Source organism: Engystomops pustulosus, chromosome 2, assembly GCF_040894005.1.
Source record: "Engystomops pustulosus chromosome 2, aEngPut4.maternal, whole genome shotgun sequence".
In the NCBI taxonomy this organism is placed as follows: domain Eukaryota; kingdom Metazoa; phylum Chordata; class Amphibia; order Anura; family Leptodactylidae; genus Engystomops; species Engystomops pustulosus.
In genome coordinates this window covers 132,032,125-132,054,823 of record NC_092412.1, presented here as the reverse complement: position 1 = coordinate 132,054,823, position 22,699 = coordinate 132,032,125, and the positions used below count along the sequence as shown (strand labels likewise).

General features: G+C 39.4%; 2 protein-coding genes across 7 annotated transcripts in view; one reads left to right on the top strand and one right to left on the bottom strand.

Annotated features, from left to right (window-relative positions):
- Nucleotides 1-4,934: 4,934 nt before the first annotated feature.
- RNFT1 (ring finger protein, transmembrane 1) lies at nt 4,935-22,419 on the bottom strand. Its single transcript, XM_072136453.1, has 9 exons — nt 22,282-22,419; nt 21,049-21,488; nt 20,650-20,726; nt 18,191-18,291; nt 16,640-16,793; nt 15,731-15,889; nt 14,267-14,332; nt 8,391-8,492; nt 4,935-7,085 (listed from the first exon to the last, which is right to left on the bottom strand). Exons 1-9 carry the CDS (start codon nt 22,305-22,307, stop codon nt 6,951-6,953), a joined length of 1,260 nt encoding a protein of 419 aa, XP_071992554.1. The 5' UTR covers nt 22,308-22,419; the 3' UTR covers nt 4,935-6,950.
- Nucleotides 22,348-22,699, top strand: part of LOC140118478 (uncharacterized) — a 197,753-nt gene continuing 197,401 nt past the window's right edge. For all 6 annotated transcript variants that reach the window (XR_011853202.1, XM_072136451.1, XM_072136449.1 and 3 more), the window contains exon 1: nt 22,348-22,566. Coding sequence is in view for 5 of the 6 variants with exons in the window: in XM_072136451.1 (XP_071992552.1) it covers nt 22,440-22,566 (127 nt within the window). In the remaining variant the exon portion in view is untranslated. The remainder of the gene's footprint in view (nt 22,567-22,699) is intronic.

Below are 22,699 nucleotides of genomic sequence, written 5' to 3'. Positions count from 1 at the left end.
TCAATAAAGCAAAGGCAATATTGCAGAAGTGTAGGAGACATTTTTATGAGTTTGGAAATAAGCCGGGGAAGACTTTAGCTAGAGCTTTGAGAGAACAGAGAAGCAGGACATATATTTCAAAGATTGTAAATCACCAGAATCAGTTGGTCACTTTACCCTCCAAAATTCTGGAGGTTTTTCATAAATACTACTCCGATCTGTATAATATTGAGGAAAGAGAAAATATCTCGAGGTCTCCAAAACAGCAATACAAAAATATTTAGAAGAGTCGGGGATGCCTAGGATCCCAATAGGGGCAATGGAGGAATTAGATAGACCCATAACAGCACAGGAATTCCGGGATGCTATTTTAACAACAACACCGGGGAAAGCCCCAGGCCCCGACGGGCTCACAATAAAATACTATAAAGTCTTTTCGGCGCAGCTTCAGGCCAGATTTTTGGAGACATTCAATACGATACAGGCAAATGAACCCCTTCCACCTGGGCTTTCGAGAGCTCATATTTCTGTGATTCATAAGGAGGGCAAAGACCCTAATTTTTGTGCGAGCTATAGACCAATCTCGCTCCTGAATTCTGACCTGAAGCTGTTTGCTAAGATTTTGGCATCCCGGCTATTGCCGCATCTGGCGAGGGTGGTGCATCGGGATCAAATAGGATTTATGCCCACTCGAGGGTCAAGGGATGGGACAACCAGGGCAATCAATGTGATCCATGAGATTCGGAGAGTGGGCACCCCTGCTGTACTTCTATCCGCGGATGCAGAGAAAGCATTCGATAGAATACAATGGGATTTCATTAAGAGCTCTTTGAGCTACGTGGGTCTAGGAACAGGTATGCAAACCTGGATCGGAGCACTATATGGTAATCCATCGGCTGCGGTTAAAATTAATGGTGTAACATCTAACTATTTTTCAATCTCAAACGGTACTAGACAGGGGTGCCCCCTCTCCCCTCTCATTTTCGCCTTGGTTATGGAACCTCTCTTGTGTACCATTAGGGCAAACGCGGACGTAAAAGGTATAAAAATCGGTCAGAGGACGCATAAAGTAGCCGCTTATGCGGATGATCTGTTGTTTTTTGTTGCCAGACCAAATATCTCTCTACCCAACCTAATGGTAGAATTGCAAAGGTACTCTAATCTATCTATGTATAAAATCAACTTGAATAAATCGGAGATACTAAATATCTCTATTCCCAGTAGAGAGGCAGCTACCTTGAAGGAGAAATTTCCCTTTAAGTGGACAACGGATGAGATTAGATACTTAGGAATTGCCCTAACGGCTGATTTAAACAGACTATTCAGGAAAAACTTTTTGCCATTATTGGGCCGGGTAGAGAGGGACCTGGAGAAGTGGGGCAAGGGAACCTTTTCCTGGTTGGGTAGGTGCTCTATAATAAAAATGAATCTACTACCAAGGATCCTATATCTTTTTCAGGCAGTCCCAATTACTACTCCAAATTCCTTCTTCTCCAAAATGACCTCCTGCATTTTTGATTCCATTTGGAAAGGGAAAAAGGCTAGAATCTCAAAAGCGACCTTATACCGACCAAAACACAGAGGAGGACTGGGTGTCCCCAACATACTAAGGTACTATATAGCTGCACATCTTTCAAGAGTAGTAGACTGGCATAGACATAGAGAATTAAAATTATGGGTAGAAATGGAAGAGAGTATCTCCCCAATCTCTCTTACATGTGCCCTGTGGATCCCACTTCCCTCTCTACCCGATTTCAAACATCCAACCATATCTCCCACATTAAAGATATGTAATAAATATCTACAGGGTAGCTCCCTATCACCAATGTTTTCCCCACTGTACCCAGTTCTTGGCAATCCGAGTTTTGAACCAGGAAGGGGGGATCCGAAATTTATGGAATGGGCACAGCATGGGAGGAAAAATGCTAAGGACTATATAAAGGAGAATGAATGGTGGTCGTTGGAGGATCTAATCACACAGGAGATCCCCGGGCACTTAGGATATTGGAGGGCAACCCAATTACATCACTTCTTGAAATCTTTACCACCCGCCAGCTCCTTTTGTCGAGAATTAACTTCCTTTGAGGAAAGGTGTATGGGCGTAGGTCATATTGCACACTCGCTCTCAGTAATATACACTCAGCTAAGAGACGAAGAGAGCAGAGGTAGATTAAACTTTACAGAGAAATGGGAAAGGGATCTTGGACTTGAGATAACTGAGCAACAAGAGAATCAGATTTATCGCCTGATACACCGTTCCTCAATTGCCTCGAGTATGCAGGAGTCAGGGTTTAAAATCCTATCAAGGTGGTACAGAGTCCCAGTCATATTAAATAAAATGCATCCATCAATTTCATCAATGTGTTGGAGATGTGAGAGGGAGAGAGGGACTCTTATACACATCTTCTGGGAATGCCCCGGTATTCGCCCTCTCTGGGAACATGTTGGACGGGTAGCCAGACAGTTGGGTGAATATGAAATAGAACTGGACCCATCCCTCTGTTTATTACATCTAGCTAAAATATCACTAGAGAAGTATAGATCCTCAATTGTAATCTCCTTGATTAACGCCGCAAGGGCTTGCAAAACAACAAATTGGAAAAATAAAAATTCGCCAACATGTAAAGAATGGATACAAAGAGTTGAAGAGATTAGGAGGATGGAGGAGCTAACTGCATATACGAGGGGAAAGTCTATGAAACATCTTATAATATGGGGAAAATGGTTAGAGTTTCAGAACACAGCAGACTATGAGCAACTACTTGTAGGACGATGATCTTGAGGAGGTGGAGGGGGCGGGGGGTGGGGGTGGGAGAGGGGGGCCCTTCCTTTTCTCCCCCCTTTCCTCTCCCCTTGTTTCCTTTTTCCCCCCCTCCCTTTTTTTTTTTTTTTCTTTTTGTTTTGTTTTTTTGTTTTTCTTGTTCTGTCCTGTTTTGTATTGATTTGTCTTATTTTGTCTTGTCTAAGTGTTACTATGTATTGTTTGGTATTCAATTGGCCTTGGGTACAGATAAACCCGAGACATCTCGGGAAACTTGGCAAAAGGGAGAACAAAGGTTTTTGTAATTTTTATAGTAAACAATAGTATCACCCACGGGAGGGTGGGGAACGGGTGGGGGGTAGATTAAATATGTATGCATATGGATTGTGTTTGGGATTGTATAGCATATGTGTATATTTTCAAAATGTCTAAATAAAGAATTTGAAAAAAAAGAAAAAATAAAAACTACCATTTTTGGATCAGAGAAGCGCCGGGAGTATAGTCCTTTTTTCCTACTACCGTAAGGACGGAATCCCTTCTACCTTTCGGATCATATATGTTTTCTACCCGGGGTTTCCCAACCGGCAAGGACTAGGCTGCATCCGATGTGCGATTTCCACAGTGTTGTGCCTGATTGCACAACGCGCTAAGGTGAGCGCAATTTAAACACCACTCTTCATATAATTGATTTTTGAATTTATTACACCAGGTAGCGCTTTTGTATCCCTTTTCTCTAGCAATTTCTCTGTAACAAATTTTACCTCTCATTTATTATTACATTCCGTGGACTAGGAAGTTGGAAAAAATTCCAAATGTGGTGAAACACATTTGCATCACTTTGTCGGGTCAGTTTTTTTGACTTTCACTGTGCACTCTAATACTTCTGCTTTATTCTTTGGTACCAAATTTATATAGGTTTTATTGTGTTTTTAATAAAAAATAAAAAAAATCGCTATCTTCTGACGCTAAGAACTTTTTCAGGCGGTGTAAGGAGCTGTGTGAGGTAAGTTTTTGCCTAATGAGAGGACGTTTTCATTGGTACCATTTTGATGACTGTGCAACCTTTTGATCAATTTTTATTATTTTTTTAATGATAGAATTGCTGAAAATCCCTTTTTTGATATGATTTGCAAATGTCAGTTAAGGGGGAAATAGAAGAAGAGAATCATTCTGATGTATAATACTGTAAATAATAATAAAAGGAAAGCCATGCTGGGTTCCAGAAATGAGAATGTATAAAGGGGTAGTTCAGGAATCTGATCCAAAACCCCTTAATGCTATAAATAAATGAATACAACAGAACTCAATGTCATTAATCAGAAAATGGAGCTTAAATAGTTTGATTTTGATTCACAAAAATTCTATGGACTTTCTAAAGTAGGCAGAGATACCGTATATACTCGAGTATAAGCCGAGACCCCCAATTTTACCACCAAAGACTGGGAAAACATATTGACTCGAGTATAAGCCGAGGATGGGAAATCATTGGTCACAGTCTCCCAGTATATATCCAGCCCCCCCCCCCCCATGTAGTGTACAATGAGCCAGCGCGCAGTTTGCCAAGCACATTAAAAAAACAAAAAACACTTACATGCTCCCCAATGCTCGTGGAGGCTCCTCTTCGGTCTACACTCTTCTATATTAGCTGCCAGAGACACGTCTGTGTGATCTGCCGCGCGGCACACACTATGACGTCTAATTACATATTAGCTTATATTTTAATGAACAACTTGAGTATGAATTATACTTATTCCTGGAATACCCCTTTAAGCATTACAGGGAGATCATAAATAAAAGTGTTATGGGGACCAAACATAAGGAGGAACCATGTTAGAGAGGTTAGAGAAGAGCCATGCTGGGGCCAAAGAATAACATGTTCATCCTGAAGTGGCAAATGGATCTCTTCACAAGGGCAAAGAAAAAGAGGTCACCATTGGTTAGTACTGTATCTGATCTGTATGGCAGTTCTTTGTAATACTAAGCATACAGTATAATACATGATTTTGGGATGTTTCATCATTATTTGAGTGTTTCAGGAGCTGTACATTTACAGACACCATTGGACACTTTGTTCTGCATTTTGTATATTTTTCCTTGAGCAGTCCACACCCTTCAAAAGGAGGTCTCACTGTAACTGCAAAAGTGTACATAACACAGTCAAATAGTATTTCACAAAATCAGTCAGACCCAATAGTTAGAGGATAACAAATTTATTAAGCAGTTTCTTATAAATAAGAAAATTTATTCTCTTTACATACATGCACTGAATGAAGAAAAGTTTCAGTATCCATTTTCAGGGTGTCTTATTTCAGAATACCCTCCGTTGCATGATAGGCAACAATTACCAGTACAAAATATGCTTTGAATGCCTTGTATAAATTCCTCTTTTCATATAAAGAAGATAGCAGAAAAGTCATACACTGTTTGGCTGGATGCCAGCTAGTAAAGCAAGGATTTATTGCATCTAATATAAAAATCCTGCAGTTCTGTGTAGAAGCTACTAGTATGCTGGTGCTACTCAGGACACAGTGAAAGGTGTTGAATGTTCAGGTGTAACAAACATGACAATGGCTATACTTTGGTTTTACATAAACACATTTTCGAGTGGTACACATTGAGCTCAAAGTCCTATGTTAATAGTTGATTTATACCAAGTCACTAAAAATAGTGATACATTTATAGCCATATCTTTAGGCAGATTCAAGGTGTGCATAAACGCAGACACCCTCTTTTCCTATACCCTACTAGGGCATATGGGCATTTAGACAAGGTCCCCCTCTACTATCCAAAGTGGAGTGACCTTTAACTCTCACTTTCTTAGACAACCATGTTATACATGGACTAGTCCATCATTTGAATGGCCAGCTTGAAGTATATTTACATTGCATAGGAAACAATGCAAGGCTAGCCAGTGTTGGCATTCATTTAAAGGGAACACATCAGCTCTCTGGACAAATATTAACTAAATATATCCATTGAATGCATACATCTCTTGAGAAAATATGTCCCAAAAATGAAGAAAATTTTCATTTCAGTATTCATTGCAGATTTCACTATGGGCATGGTTGCAAAGCTCCAGAGCACACACTCTTGCAGCTTACACTCCTATTGATAGTACCCTGAGAAACCAAGATCACCTGCACACAAATGTGCTTTGTCCATAGTATCTGACCCCACGGACTGAGCATAGTGAAGTGGATGGGACCTTTGCATTATAGTGACATATAATGGAAGGAGTCGCTGTCTGCTGGATTAACAGCAGTGTAGACACTAACAACTGTGACTAATGCCAGCGCTGCTGCATAATATATCACTATGATGCTAGGATCATGTCCACTGAACTATGGCTGGTCCATAGGATCTGACCAGCACATGGATATGTTTCCACAGAATGAGCAGGATTGTGTGCATCTAGCCTAAAAAGGAGGGGGTTAACAGAAACTTGCACTTAATGGCAAGGTTGTGATGTGGGACACTACACAACCTAAAAAACCTTGGGGCTGACAAGTTCCCTTTAAGGAGTTGTCCAGTTGGGACACTTGTGTTTTCAATTACATCCCAATACGATTTGGTTAATTAAAAGAATAAGATTTTTTTCTGCCTATGTTTCTATTATGCTAATACCAAGGGCCTTTAAAATTGACTCTTAAAATGGAGATATCAAGGATATAACAAGTTGCAAGAATCGCTGCATTCCCCAAAAGTAGAGTCACAATACTGTAAAGGAGTCATGCAATCTGACAAAAAAAAAAAAAACTTTTTCCAAACCTGTACTAGAGCAAATTCAAGAACATTAGACCACCCCAGTAACTATTAGGACACAAGCTGCTAGTGGAGAAGATGGTTGCATTGGAGAAGTTCTTTTTCCTGAAATGCTGCAGAAGAACAATATGCTTTGATGACTGTATACATCACATAAGAAGCTGTGACTTGAGTTCAGAAGCGATGGCAATAAAAGCAGTGTCATAAATACATTAGAAGAGGCAGGAGATTGAAGTATCAGAAAAAGGTGTTTGACTATGAAACAGACACCAAGAGTAAACCAGAACACTCACAAAACATGAAAACCCAAACTTATGAATGTCTAGCCCTTCATTAAAAAAAAAAAGCCACCAACATCTTCTTTTAAGTAAATCAATACACCAAAAGAAAAACAACAGATACCCAAGATAATGATGGAATTTCATTCAGCATTACATAAATGATAAGACTAGAACAGTCGCAGTTGTAGAGAGGTGGCTCCATCTTTATACTTGTGGTTGTGGCTGGAGATCACAGTCCGGCAGAGAGGGCAGGTCTTTTCTCTATTGAACCACAGACAGATACACTCTTCACAGAAAATGTGCTGATGATGGAAGAAACATCATGTTGTTACACCACACAAACAAACAAAAATTTGTTATTATTTCACACCAGAATAGACATTTAAGTGGACATGAATGCAATTGGTTCGATAATATAATTGTTAAGAGCTTCTGAGCAGAACAACAAGAGGTTTTGCTACTGAAACTGGGCATAGTTAATGTGGTTGAAGAGAAAAAAAAAAAAAACCTCCATGAAGTTCAACCAAGGAGGGGAAGGGATTGGATAAGAAAGCGATGTAAGGGAAACAATCAATCATAGTTCGGGCAAAGTAAAGATATTCAGGATTACCATAGCGGCAGTGGTACCATATTACAGTAAAATGAAAACCTGTCAGCTTTCATCAAATAGCTGTTTATCTTAGTGTGTCAAAATTCTTAAAAAATTTGCATAACTTGGGTGGTGTCCCGCTTCTAGAAAAATGTTTAATTTTGTGAGCAGTAACTTTGGTGGAGTACAGCAACTGTGTTGGGATAAAGGGGCAGCATAGTGAGGTCTTAGCAGGGATAACTGTTACGGATGTAGTGTTCTTTTCTCCCAGTATTGCTAGGCAGCAACTTTGGTGGGTACACTGGCAGCAGGGAAGACTGTGGTACACAGTATTTCTGTTCCCAGCTGTCCGAGTGCAAGTCTGCAAATCATTTAGTACAGGGGGAGCTTTGGCTTCACTAAAGGAGGCAAGTAGGCCGCCATTCGCACCACGCCCTCAGCAGGAGTTTTTGTCAGGTAGCGAAACCGGAGCAGCAAGCAGATAGCTTCAGCATCCGGAGTCAGGGCAACTCTTTTGCAGAGGGCGCGGTGCTAAAATAGGCCATCTTACCTCCATTATTGTAGTTCACTTTGCCAGGCTCTCAGCAGGATAGTTGCTCTACCTTCAGATGCCAACAGAAAAAAAAAACGTCTCAGGTTGTCACCTCTGACACGTTTTCATACTTTAGCCATCACCGTCTTAGGGTAATATCTGCATTCCCCATGAAATAACAATTCAGAAACATCATGTGCCATCCTTCTGTTATTCCTACTTGAAATGTATGTATCCATTGACAAAGCAGTATGTTGCTAAACACTTGACACATTCCAATCATAGCTGACAGTTTCAGACTGTTTAGGGATACACTGCTTTGAAAGGCAGAATGACAACACAGGGACGAAAATTAGGAGCTTATTTATTTAACATTCACGTTTGTAACAAAGAGTCTAAGTAGTTTTAGGTTTCTCTGATTTCTCTAGCTTGTTAAATTCAACTCAACCAGTTTCTCTACAGAATATCTTGTGAATGTAACCTTACCTGGCATACAAGAACGATCGGTTTTGTGAATTCAGCTTGACATATTGCACAGATGTCCTCAGCTTCTGAACACTGTCTTTTGGTTGCAGCCATTCCGTAACTCTATAGTAGAAAGTAAAGTCTATGAACTCAATCTAATATTTATATTTATATTACCAGTTTTCAGGAAGGACAGCACTACGCAGACATTTTGGAGATGACCAGTCTACAGAAGTTGCCACTGTATCAATAAGGCAAAAAATTATCTGCTGGATACTTTTTATTTTAATTGTTGAATAAAGTTTACATTATGTAAGAACGCTTCATGATATTTTACTTTTAACTGTTTTATTTTACAAATTTTACTTTCCTTAGAGCGGTACTCATGCTGCACATTCAGTACTAGGTTCTATAAATAGAATAGATGGATTATCAATGTATCATTATGTTACAATGTTTACAGATGCCCTTTAAAACTGCTTTCCCTTTTTGGTAACAGTTATGTCTTCACTAGCACATTCCTTTAGGACATGTAAATGCTTATGAGGAATGCATTAACAGGAGGAAAATGTGTCAAAAGCAATTAGTTCCTGTAAATGGGAACAGAGCCTCCATTCAGACAGCAGTCACATTTCAGACTGAGATTTGCATATGTATAGCAGCAATGGTAGATATCGCACTGAATTAAATAAACCCTTTTATAGCAGTTACAATGCTCACAACAATAACATTATCAGATCCACATGGCTGACCACTAACCCTGGGTGAAGAAAAGACTGGTTTAAAAAACAAAACAAAAAAAAAAACAGCTTTTATCTGTTCCCTCCAACTTAAGATCAATTAGACACAATGTCTGCCTCATCTGGGCATTGGCATTTAATTTATCTGAATTATTTAAAAAACTTCCTGTGTAAAGATAAATTTCCATGCCACATTGTCCCTTAGAAACAAAACAGTCGTCCTTGGATAGAACCACCGCTACTGGAGGGATCACACAAAGAAACAAATAGTTCTTGCATATGAAATGGCCATGAGTTATTGCATGTTCCACAGCCGTTCTGTGGTCATGAATGCTGAATCCAAGTAGCAAGGCAGGGCTCAATGGGGGTCGTTGTATCCAAGGCCAGCTACCATCTAAGCTTTTTTTCTAAGGGACAAAATTATGACCAAGAAAGACATAGAAGATATCTTTATTTTCTATCAAATAATTTTAGAGTTTGCATCCACTGGGATGACAAACACCCCAATGCATGTTCGGGATGTTGACCATGGTCCATTATATGTGGCCCGAGTGCATTGGCCTATAATGTCCGCTCACTCGCTGATGACTGTAAAAAGACTGCCCGAGCAGCAAACAGGAAGAGGACCCGACTTGAGACAATGGTGGAAACCATGGCCGTGTGTGCGCCAATAGAAATAAATTTGTCTGTGTGTTATCAATGGATAGTTTACCATCATTAAAATGTGTCAACACAGAATAAAAGAAAGAAAAATTCCTGCTATTTCATTAGTGACATCTAGTGAAGAGATATGTTTACTAAAGGTATAATATAGTTCAGTATATTTTCTTGCTAAACTCTGTAGACAATATGGAATTGGATTGGTTTTAAAGATATATGTTGCTTTTGTAATTCATTTCATTTTTTAAAATACTCAAAACTTCTACAAAAAAATAAAAAATGCTTTAAATTAACCCCTACGGGACTCAGCCTCTTTTGGCCTTAAGAACGCGGTCCCATTTCTCAAATCTGACCTGTGTCACTATAAGTGGTTATAGCTTTGGAACGCTATAAGATATCCAGGGGATTTTGAGATTGTTTTCTCGTGACACTTTGTACTTCAAATTACTTAAAAAATTTGGATGATATCGTTTGTGTTTAGTTATGAAAAAACCCTAAAATTTGGCAAAAATTTGGAAAAATGTCTTTATTTTCAAAGTTCGAAATTCTCTACTTTTGATCCAGATAGCACCCAAATAAATTCATAACTTACATTTCCCAAATGTCTGCTTTATGTTGGTATATTTTTTTAAGATTCCACATATTCTACTAGAAATGTTATGAGGCTCAGAATTTAGGTATAATTTTTCACATTTTTGTAAAATCACCAAAACCCATATTTAGATGGACCTGCTCAAATTCTAATTGACTGTGAGAGGCCTAAATAATAGCTAGACTCATAAATTACCCCATTGTGGAAACTACACCCCTCAACGTATGAAAAAGCACTTCTAAGAAGTTTGTTAACCCTTTAGGTGTTTTATAGGGGTTAAAACAAAATGGAGGAGTGGTCTACAAATTGTAATATTTTTTGACAATACATTCATTTTGGGTGGAAAATTAAACATTTGTAATGGATTAAATGAAAAAAGGCTCCACAAAGTTTGATACCCAATTTCTCCCGAGTACACTTATACCCCATATGTGGTGGTAACCTACTGTATGGGTGCACGGCCGGGCATAGAAGGGAAGGAGGCGACCTGAGTGAAGTTGGCCCCCCCACCTTGTTCAAATCAAACGTTTGTGCTGGTTTGTGCAGCAGAAATTTTTGTTTGTGCCGTTATTGTTTTTAAGATTTTAATGAAAGTTTCCAGAGGTCATCAGAGGTCAACCAGCCCCCCCACATTGCCCAACTCAAACAAAACTGGTGCCGAACAATTCTGCTACGTTTGTGCTGCGCAAATTTTTGTTTGTGCTGCTTTTGTTTTGAATATATGAACAAAAAATTAAAGTTCAAGCAGCCCCCCCACGTTAACCAAATCAAACAAAACTGGTGTCAAACGTTAGTGCTATGTTTGTGCAGCAAAAATTTTCGTTTGTGCCGCTATCATTTTTAATATATTCATACTTTTTTGCAGAGGTCATCAGAGTTCATTTCTTCCAAAGTACAATGTGTTTGCTAGCTCCCCCTGGTGATCAAACCAGGGAAGTGTCACTAGGTTTGTTTTTTACCAGTTCATCCTAAACACCTCAAACACCTGAACATACCTTAAAAATTATAGCGGCACAAACAAAAATTTTTGCTACACAAACCAGCACAAAGGTAGTACTAACGTTTGACAGCAGTTTTGTTTGATTCGGTTAATGTGGGGGGGCTGCTTGAACTTTTGAACTTTAATTTTTTGTTCATATATTCAAAACAAAAGCAGCACAAACAAAAATTTGCGCAGCACAAACGTAGCAGAACTGTTCGGCATCAGTTTTGTTTGATTTGCGCAATGTGGGGGGGGGGCTGGTTGACCTCTGAAAACTTTAATTAAAATCTCGAAAACGATGGCAGCACAAACAAAAATTTCTGCTGCACAAACCAGCACAAACGTAGCACAAACGTTTGACACCAATTTTGTTTGATTTAAACAAGGTAGGGGGGCCAACTTCACTCAGGTAAGGAGGCGCCATGCAGATCAGATTTGCTAGGTCACATTGTACAGGCTATAATTTTATTTGTCTTTTTATTGTGGACCTATAGGGGCTTATTTTTCTGCCACATGAGATGCACTTTTCTGGTACGTAATTTTGGGGCATCTATAGCTAATTGGTGAGATTTAATTAACTCTGTTGGTGGAGGAAATGAAAATCATCAATTTTTAGGAACTTTTTTTGTGGTTATTTTTTTTTTGGCCGTTTACCATACCGTAAAAATAGTATATTATTTTTATTCTATGGGTCACCACGATTACGAAAATACCTCATTTATATAGTTAAAATTTTTTTTTCCATTTTAACTGAATAGAAAGTAATTTGGCAAAAATGTTAATTTTAGCATCACTGACTTTCATTGCACAACTTTTTTATTTTTCGGCTTACAAATCTGGTTAAGGGCTTATTTTTTGCGAGGAGGATTGTTCTTTTTAGTGGTCTTAAGTGCGTAACTTTTTTAAATCACTTTTTAGAGCATTTTTTAAAGGGTATTAATTAAAAATCATCTGTTTTGTTTTGGAGCATTTTTTGAGGTTGTTTTTTTACGAGGTTCACTTTGCGGGTCCAATAACGATTCTGTTTTATTATGCAGATTGTCACGGACGTAGCGATACCAAATATGTGGGGTTTGTGTATTTTATTAAATTTTACTGAATAAAAACTAATTTGGAGAAAATTTTGTTCATTTTAGCATCACCATCTTTTAATATGCAAATCTGGTTAGGGGCTTATTTTTTGCGAGAAGAGTTGTTCATTTTAGAGTGCGTAACTTTTTAAAATCACTTTTTAGAGCATTTTTTTAAAGGTATTAATTAAAAAAAAAATATTTGGAACGTTTTTTGCGTTTTTTTTCCCCCCTGGCGTTTACCGTGCAGGTCCAGTAATGATTCTATTTTATTATATAGATTGTTATGGACGCGGCAATACCAAATATGTGGCTTTTTTGTGTGTGTGTTTTTTATAGTTTATTAAGTATTTTTTATGGGAAAGTGACATTTTAGGGGCTTAGATTTTAATGTATTTATTTTTTATTTATTATAATGTGTAAACTTTTGTGTTTTTCACTTTTTTTTTTTACTTATACATAGTTGAACTTGAACCAGCGATGCTCTGATCGCTGGTTCAAGTCCAATACACTGCTCTACAATACTTTTTCATTGTAGAGCAGTGTAAACTGTCTGAGCATGCAGGCGCATGCGCAGACAGTTTACAGTCAGACCCGGAAGGGATCTGACTGACTCGGACATCGGACAGCCCAGGAGCATTAGGCATCCTTCGGGGCTGCCCAGAAGAGGATCGGATCCCCCGGTAAGTGGCACGGGGGATCCGATCCATAGCAGAAACACCCTTACACGCCACGGTCATGCATGTCGGCTCCGATCGCGGGTGTTACAGCGTGGTGTCAGCCGGTGCCAGAAGCAGGATAGTGTGTCCTGGTATCTAGCCACCGGGACGTACTATAACGTCCAGGTGCGCCTAGGGGGTTAAAGTCTGCAGTTCTTTGAAAGACTATAGGTCAGGAAATACCTACCGTATATACTCGAGTATAAACCGAGTTTATCAGCACAATTTATGTGCTGAAAAAGCCCTACTCAGCTTACACTTGAGTTAGTATAAACAGCACACCTGATACAGCATGTCAGCTGGGTGTTGGAAGCTAAATCACCCAGGATAGAAATCAGGCTGAGAGGTAGAGCGGGGGAGGAAGGGACGAGCTGCTGACCACAAGAACAGAGCTCAAGCACATGCAAGGGAGCCTGCAAACAGGGGAGATACAGCACCTTTCTGCCAGCCTGAGAAGCAGTGCATACGGAGGATCAACCAGACAGGAAGGTCGGCAGGTCAGGTCAGCAGTGTAAACACAGGAGACTCTGTCTGCAGAGGGGAAGAGCAGTCCCAGCTACAGCAGCTGTGTGTGTGCAGCCAAAAAACAATTACAGCAGAGGGGCTGATTCTGAGGTACCTGAAGTGTGTTTTAGCTGCACTTAATTGTTACATGACTTGTATAAGAGTTAGTACATACACTGCTCCCTGCTGAGCAACTAGCACTGCTCTCTACCTGCAGGACATAATAAACGGACTGTGCTCAAGCAGAGTGTAGTCCTGACACTGTCTTTGTGGGCTCCTAACATGCGTGCATACAAGGACTATTACATCTGCACATTAACATCTAAACAAACTCAAGTGGGTCTAAGTGGTGTAGTAAACCTACATGGAAGGGAATAGAAGCTGTGAATTCGAGTCAATAAGTTTTCCCATTTTTTTGTGGTAATATTCGGGGCCTCTGCTTATATTCGGGTCAGCTTATACTCGAGTATATATGGTAGATCCTTTTTGTCTCCCAGTAGTGACCAGAAAATGGATAATAATTCTGGACTAAAAAACCTTGTGTATTGTTGTGAAGACGTGAGCTTACAATTGTTTCTTGTCTTGCACAGATGATGATTGTTTTGAATGAATGACTAGAAAATAACTTACAGGCTGAGTAAAGAACAGTCGTAATACATCAGCAGATGTTTTCCATTGTCCAAAAACGAAAAACAGCTAAAAAAAAACAAAAGAAGATGTTGAAATATAGTGAGTTTTATAAAACCACTGAAATCGTATTTCTTAAACATTCATTTTAAAGTCATTTTAATACTTCAATATTATCAATATAAGGAAATCTTAGTCAAATTTTATAGGGAAGCCGTTAGGGAGATTTGAGACACTAAACCACACTTATGGACCAGTGGTTTAGTGTCCCAAATCACACCCTACATGGAGACCTACACCTGGAGCTCTAGGCACTGACTTGTTACGACTAGTGAAGCAGACATAGTACACCTCCGGCTTCACTATGCAAACCCTGTATGTACGGTCCAGGCACAGTGAAGCTGGGATATTGTTCCGGCTTTAGGCTTCACTTCCTGCAAAACGAGAGAAGGCGATGGCGCAGGATCTTCTGTTGTGAATTTGATGTGCCTCATTGCATTTACATCCAGGTAAGTGTAAATGTGATTTTTTTTTAAATTTATGAGCTTTGTGTGTCCTCAATAAATAAATATATATACACATGTTGATTTAGGACCATAAACCAACTACAACTCCATATGGACCTGTGGTTTAGGGTCCCAAATCGACTTGACAGGTCCTCTTTAAGTCACAAGTTTAATAGATGAAGCTGATCCAACAGTTATGCAGAGCTGAGTGAACTGTTACAAGAAATTTATTTCTACATTTTACCTCTGCACAAAGGCTAAACTGGTGAAAAGATGGGAGTCATAAGCGGACTGCAAATGAGACAGGTAATCCGACAATACTTTTTCATAAGATTCAGATAGGATTGAACTATTGAGATTCATATTTTAGTTGTGCAGAAGAAAGATTTTAATTTTAGCCTAGATCACAAGCCCCAACTCTCTGGCTAGAAAACACTAGTCTATTGCTGCGCCAGATTTACCAATGTGATGATAATTTCTAGTGCAGTATAAGACTGTCGGTTCCTACTTTAGACCTAGTTTTATTTGGTCTAGACCGCGTACCTGAATTTTTGGTGCACACATTATTTTCTGTTGGCCACGCTTCTTTTTCCCCTGAGACCACAACTATTTTTTTAAAACTCACTCCCCTTAGTCAGAAAAGTGACAAAAAAAGAAGGTCTAAAAGCCTTGATAAATGTGGTGCAAGGCATATTTTAGGCAGTTTTTTGGGGGCAAAAATCCTCAAAAAAAAAACAACACACTTTATCTAAACGAATGGGGTTCTTTTGGTGGGTATCTGCATGTGTAGATGATGGGATAGTTGCAAAAATTAATAAAACAAAATTTAAGGTAACATCTGTTTATGCAAAGACTCTTTAGCTTCATGTAATGTGTAGATTTATCTAGTAACTTTGGAACTTAATAAAATATAGAAAACACAACCCTGACAATAAAATGTAGCAGGAATACTTTTACTTACTTTAATGATGAGGTAGAGCAATGCTAACAGAATACCAAAATGCCATTCAGCTCTACTGGTTTGAGCCCCATAATCAATCAGGTAACGGAACCAGACAGGTGTAGAGACAAGTGTACAATAGTACTGTGAAATCTCTTCCAAACACATGTACCAGAAGCCCTAAAATGCAAAAGTTAGGTATTATTCTAAAGGAAGCTTTAATTTACCTATTCTGTGGTATCCAAAGATCTCCACAGTCCAAAAATGAGTGGCGCCGTTTGGTAAGCGTTTACTATCCTTACGTGGGCAGTTTATTTTTTCTGTTCTCTGAGCAACAATGAGCCACATTGGTTTTTATTGTACATACACACAGGACATGATGACCTGCATACCAAGCAACAAGGCAATACTGGCCCTTATTTAACATCCAACAGATTACAGAAGCTGGCAGCATTGAAGCCCACACCACCATTGCAGAAATCAAAAATCCAATTTTTCTATTCACTGTAGGACTCGTAAGCTTTATTTTCTAAAGGTTCCTCTTTGAGGAGGAAAAACCCCCTTGCTGTAATAACTTACTTCAAAAACAAAGTTTCTCAAAATCACTCATTCAATATTATTGATCTAAGGAACGCTTTTTAAAAAGTTAGTGACCATTTAAGTTACATTATGCAATGTCTACTTTTTACCTGACTCCACTGATATATCTGGCCTTAGTTATAGGCTAATGAACTATACTGCATAATAAACATTCCACCACAATGATACATGTACATAATAAGTAATTGGATGCTAAAAAAGATTAGGTATTCAGACAATATGCCAGTCATGTTACAAGCTCTTCTTAGGAGCTTGGATAACAAACACAACAGATTTCATAGCAACTTATTATGACATCATAGCTTACAGCAGAAAGTATAAAATGTTTACCTTGCATTTATGTGACATCATTACAGAAGGCACCAGGAGTATCAAGCACTTCAGGCCCATGAAGTAAAACTTCACAACAAAGTCCGTTATCCCCACAACCCACAAAGCGTCCCAGAACTGCAAAGGTTCAAGACTTGGATTCATGAAAATCAAGCTACAAGAAAAGAAAAGAAAAGAAAAGAAAAAAAAAAAAAATTAAAAATATAATATTTATATAATTCATAAATTAAATAACCTGGGAAAAGAACAAAACTTCCAAACATATTCTGAGCATGCAAGAATAACTATGGGCAGAGATCAAGCATTAGATTTGGGGAAAATTACTAAGCCCTGCCTCAGAAATTATATATGCCATGCTATTGAAACCAGTTACAAGAAATGAACACCACAGAAAATGTGCAAGGATCTGAGCAACACTGACTAAGACCAGGTGACGGTCAGAAAATTTTCAAAATTACATGTTTAAAGGGGTATTCTGGGAATATGAACTTCTAATACAAAACCCCATAATGCTATAAATAAAACAACTCTCAATAGTTATTCCTGGTGTTTAACCCCATAATGGAAAATAGCGCCCAAAATCGAAAATACCATGCGTTTGCCATTATGAAAATATAAAAAATTAAAAGTGAAAAGCCCAAAATGAAAGCATTGAAAACTTCATCAAAAGTCGTAAATTTACCATGGTAATTACCATGCTTTATTACCATAGTAATGATGTGTGTAACTGCCATCATTGCAGTTGGGTCTCGCCACAATACTGGCCATACTGGATGCATGGCAACCAATTGACTACAGCCAAACAGTGATGATCACATGACCTGCCCAGACCGGTGCAGGAGATGTGATGTGGACATGTAACCATCTTCTGTCCTGCGTTAGGACAAGGACAAGTCACAGGACTTCCTGGAATACCCCTTTAAGGTGGTGGTTCATTGAATGCATTGGTAACACTGAAAAAGTAGTAGTACGAGAAGGACAGCTTATTAAAGGGCATCTACCACCAGGATGAAGGACTGTATGCAAAAGAGCCTGCGGGGCTCAGTTCCATTTGCATACAGTCCTTCATCCTGGTGATAGATGTCCTTTAAAAACAGCAAAAAGACCATGGGCTCCCAATACCCAATTAAGTGAACTGGATGCTTCCAATCTCCAAGTCTATCTAGTCTAAAACCTCAGAACAGTGACTGCAAGTTTCTAATATAAATATAATGCTGCCACCAACTATAGGGCAACTGATACAGTAAATTGCAGCCGACTTCATAGGTGGCTGTGTATCCCATGCCACTGCTTACCATTGGAAGAAGGAAGCCTCTTGTAATGAAACGCTATCATTTACATCATGTAAATGACAAGGTGAGAGAGTGCCACTTCCCTGGGGAAAACATAATGTGGGGAGGGGTCATGCTGAATTCATCGGCACAGTAGTACACAATGTCATATACCATAAACCAACCACTGAACACCTACAGGGGTCTTGTGGAATCCATGTCAGGATAGGTCATAGGTTAGTAGCAAAAAGAGGACTTTTAAAGAAAAAAAAATATATACCTGTAATAAAGTGCCTGAGAAGAAAAGGTGTAATATAAAAGTAACGAGCAGCCAGTCAAAAACACTAGGAGCCAGATGCATTGCAATTTGGAACACTTATCCTGTGAAGTAAACAAAAATGAACATTAGTAAATGTGCACAAATACCATCAGGTGGTAAGATTAAATAATGTGGTTTAAAAGAAGACAAAAACACATCTAAATAAGTCAATACTGTGCATATCAGCTAGACAAAAATTTGAGCATGAACTCATAGATCCAGGCAATGTGACAGAGGAATCTTCTTATATTTGTTATCCATGGCTGGTTTTCTTCTAAAATAAACTGCTAATTAACCCTTAGGGATCTGGGGGTGTTACCAAAACCCCCTTGTGCTGAACCTTCACAGGTGGTTTCAATGTTTCACCCCCTAATCTCACTGTAGCCCAGAAAGTTTCAGGTCACAGTGGGAGAGGCAAGTACTCCCTGCACACCGTGCTACAGATCCACTGGTTGTTACAAAGGGGCTCTGGTAACGACCGCCCAGAACACTGAAGGCTCAATAGCATAATTTTAAAAGCTGAAGGAAGGAGGCTGTGGATAACAAATATAAGATGATTACCACTGTCTCAATGTCTGGTTGTATGAGCAAGTGTCCTTCGTTTATCATTATGGATTTTGAAGGTAGACTTTCAATAAAAGAGTATTTCCATCACTGACTATCTTAATGAAATATCATTAAGGTCTAATAGATGCAGGTCAAATACCTGGACTAACATTTTCTGTAGAATGCAGGCAGCTCTTCATTCAATGTGCAGGGAAGGTCTGCTGCATAAATTCTAGCTAAGAGTGATGTGGTTATTACAATAATTCTATGCAAAAATGAGCCCAGAAGTGCATGGGAGGCAACTGAAAAGCTACAAAATTCCTGATCCACCGCCAGAGTCCTGTGTAGAGCCATTGCCCTCAATGCCAGCTCTGATCCCCTCTTTCTACATAACTCCTGTGGTCAGCGCAATCTCAGTCACATCAGCTCACATCAATGGAGCATCTGCATGTCCTCCTGGTTCTAGACACACCTACAGAGGTGCACGGACAGAAGGAAAAAACGGGTGACTGAAATACACAATATCAGTAGTCGCAGCAAGGGCTCAATTTTCTATTGTGCAAGAGATTGTGGCTTTGGACAGAAGAATGCTGTGGAGCAGGAGCCTTGCACAAGAAATACCCCACATGGTGGTATGGGGAAAAACCCCAAACAAATGTGTAAATCTCCACTTTTTTTGAATTTTCATTACCTATAAAAATTTACACAATAAAACTGTTGAACAAAACAATTATTCACAATAAACAAAAAATGTATAAACTGGAATAAAAAGTTATCAAAAGGTTGTACAGTTCCTAAAATTGCATCAATGAAAACATCAGAATAGGGCAATACTATTTTCACAAAAATGTTTATTTATTTTTTTTTTATTTAAAAAGGGTATTAAAACATAACACAATCAATATTAAAAGACCTATGCGATTCTGCCGAAAGTAATAAAGGGGGGGGGGGGGGGGGATTATCTGGACTACAAAGTGAAATCTGTAAGCCTGGGAGGAAATGGTGCATCTGCTTTTCATTCATCAATGGTGAAACTGGAATTTTCTTTCCAGCTTCCCAGTACACTGCATGGAATATTAAATGGTGTTACTAGTAAGTAAAATTTCCCCCACATAAGCTATAGCTTTAAAGTATAAAATACACTGCAAAAGTGGAGACATTTCCTTGTCCTGATAAAGAGCATGCAGGGAATAATCTGATTAGTGGAGAAAGTGGGATCTGCCTCCAATAAGATGCATCATTCTAACTAGTAACAGGGACTTATGTCAAAGTTTGTTAGTACAATCCTTTAATAGGTTCACCCATACTGTACTTACACTTTGGCCTTCTGCATCATGTCAGGATACCAGACACTGACCTACACTAAATTAAAGTATGCACACCTCCTCTCTGACATTACAGGGTGAGGCTGTGCAGATGTCCTTTGTTTGCCCCTCCCACCATCATAATAGGCGGACACTGGTGATCAGGGAGGAGGCGAGCATACAGTAATGTAGTGTAGGTTAGCACTTGATGCCCTGAAACATAGAACGTTCCGCATAACATTGTTGGAAATCACAAAAGCTGCTGCCAGTGAGTGATGTTACCAGAGGATTGTGCTGAAGACTAAACTAATGAGTGTAAATGCACTAAGTGTGAACCTGTTAACTGGTTGTACTTACATCGATACACAGTGTGATATGTGTGGCCAACCTCTTTAAAGCCCAAGTGAATATTGCAGGATGTAGTACTGTATTTTCCACAAATATAGATATTTTATACAAACTCCAAGTTCATTTTCTGGTGACACCTATAATTTTCTAAGCCACTGAGAAGTATATAATGTTCCTTAAGGATTCTGAACTTTTGCACACCATGTACTTTGGCTTACTTACTCTTAGAAAAACCTGATTTACAATGCTTGTGTTTGCATACAGAAAAGTTGTTAGCAGGCCAATTCCAACAGTAATGCCTATTAGAAAACAAAATAAAAGCAGTTTAAACATAAAAGAATGAAGGGTCTTACAAACTAAAAGGCAAATAAATTCTGAAAGGTTTAAAAGAAAGCAGCAAGACTGAAATAATAAAATGAATAGAAAAATAAGAGCTACAACAATAATTTTGGGTTCATGTGCCGGCCCATATTTTTCTGAAATAAGTGTAACAAAACATTTCCTTATTTGAATGAGAATTATTTATTCTGTAGAATGTTTAGGTTCATCATTAAACTATTTTTATGCAGAATGATAATAGCGTTGTTGTGAATGAAAATGATGAAAGTGAATGAGTTGTACCTGTTAGGTGCTGAACAATGAGTTTGGCACTAAAGATTATAATATATGGAAAACTTTTATCCAACCACTGATAGACATGCAGGACCTCTGAAATACTATTGCCATGTTCTCTTGTATCCGAGCTACTTGAATCATCTTGCCCACCCGCATCATTAGCATGAGAGTGTGTATGGCCAGGCCGATTCGGTAACCGTATAGTTGGTCTGGCATGTCTTTGGCCAGATCTTGTGCTGGATCTTGAGCCATTTTCGGAATTTGGTGAATGTACATTTATTGCTACATCTCCAGAGCTGCTGGAACCGTCGGCAGGAGAGCGGTTACTGGGGAGTGAAAGGCAGGGCAAGCCATCAGCATTTCCTGCCTGATGGCTATGCCCAGAGTTTGCCTGCATGCTGGTCAACCCCTCTAATTCTAGCTGACAAGCTGTGCTGCTACATCTCCTGTAAAGAGAAGAATACATGAATAAGAACATGTTACTCATCCCAGAATACATAAAGAAGAATATAATTATTGAAAAATGCTCGCACATTTCTGAATTCAGCATTATCACTAAGCATGGCTGTTAGAAAAGACTCTATGACAAGGGGCATTTATGAAGTTCCTGCTCCTTTGGATACATCTGGAGTAAAGATGATCAGACTAGATGGTTGGGTATGGACTTCACAGTCTTACTTGGGGGGAGGTCTTTGGAGCTTAACCGTTGCTTTGATCTCTGCACCTGGATCTGCATAAATTAAATGACATGCTGCGGATCATAAGTCCACAACAGAAAGCCATTTCCACTATGGGGGTTTAATACGTCCCATAATAGAGAGACATATCTCAACCATGAAGAATCAATTTTGCAGACCGACAAATTCCAATATGAAAACCTGTTACATGAAACCCCACCTTCACATGTCAAAGTTTCACTTCTCAACACCTGAGAGATTGTGCTCACCAAAGAGGGGGGCTAGGGGCACAGGTATTAGGTGCACTATATTGTGCGCTGGGAAGGATTTAAAGGGACGCAGCAGTGAAAACTTGTATCTTATACCCTCCATTACAGTGGCCTAGTAGCCCTTTAATCCCGGCACTGATCCAAGAAGTATAAGCCTCTCCTCAGAGGGTGGCTGCTAAATCCAACTTCAGGGTCACTGTCCCTACAACACTGACTTCATGTCACCGCGTTAGCGCAATGTCAGCAGTTTCCCCTCAGGTGTCTGCGTTATTTACTACAGTGCGCGTCCTCACCGCTCACAACTTGGCCTTAGCTTCATGCTGGTGCCGACAGCTGAGAATGTCGCTGCCCATCATCTCTATATCCTATATACAGCTGGGCACGGCGGCGGGTCACTGCTCTTTCCGGGACTCGGGTTCCGGGTGCTACCGGTGCTACGGCGAGTGACGTCATGAGGAAGGTGGAGCCCGCCCCTTTCAACGTCATATGGGGGCGGGGTCTGACGCTTACGTCGTTGCCAAGGACTAAGGGGATGGCGTCTATCGGCATTAGCAACGGGGTTCTGGTCTCAGACACAGGTGAATGATGCATGATGATACCGGTATAGTATATGCGTGCACATAGGGATCTGTTATGATTTGGAAATGCTGGCCTAATGTTCAATAACTACGATCATCCAAGTTCTGCCTTATAGGTTTTAACCCCATCCCA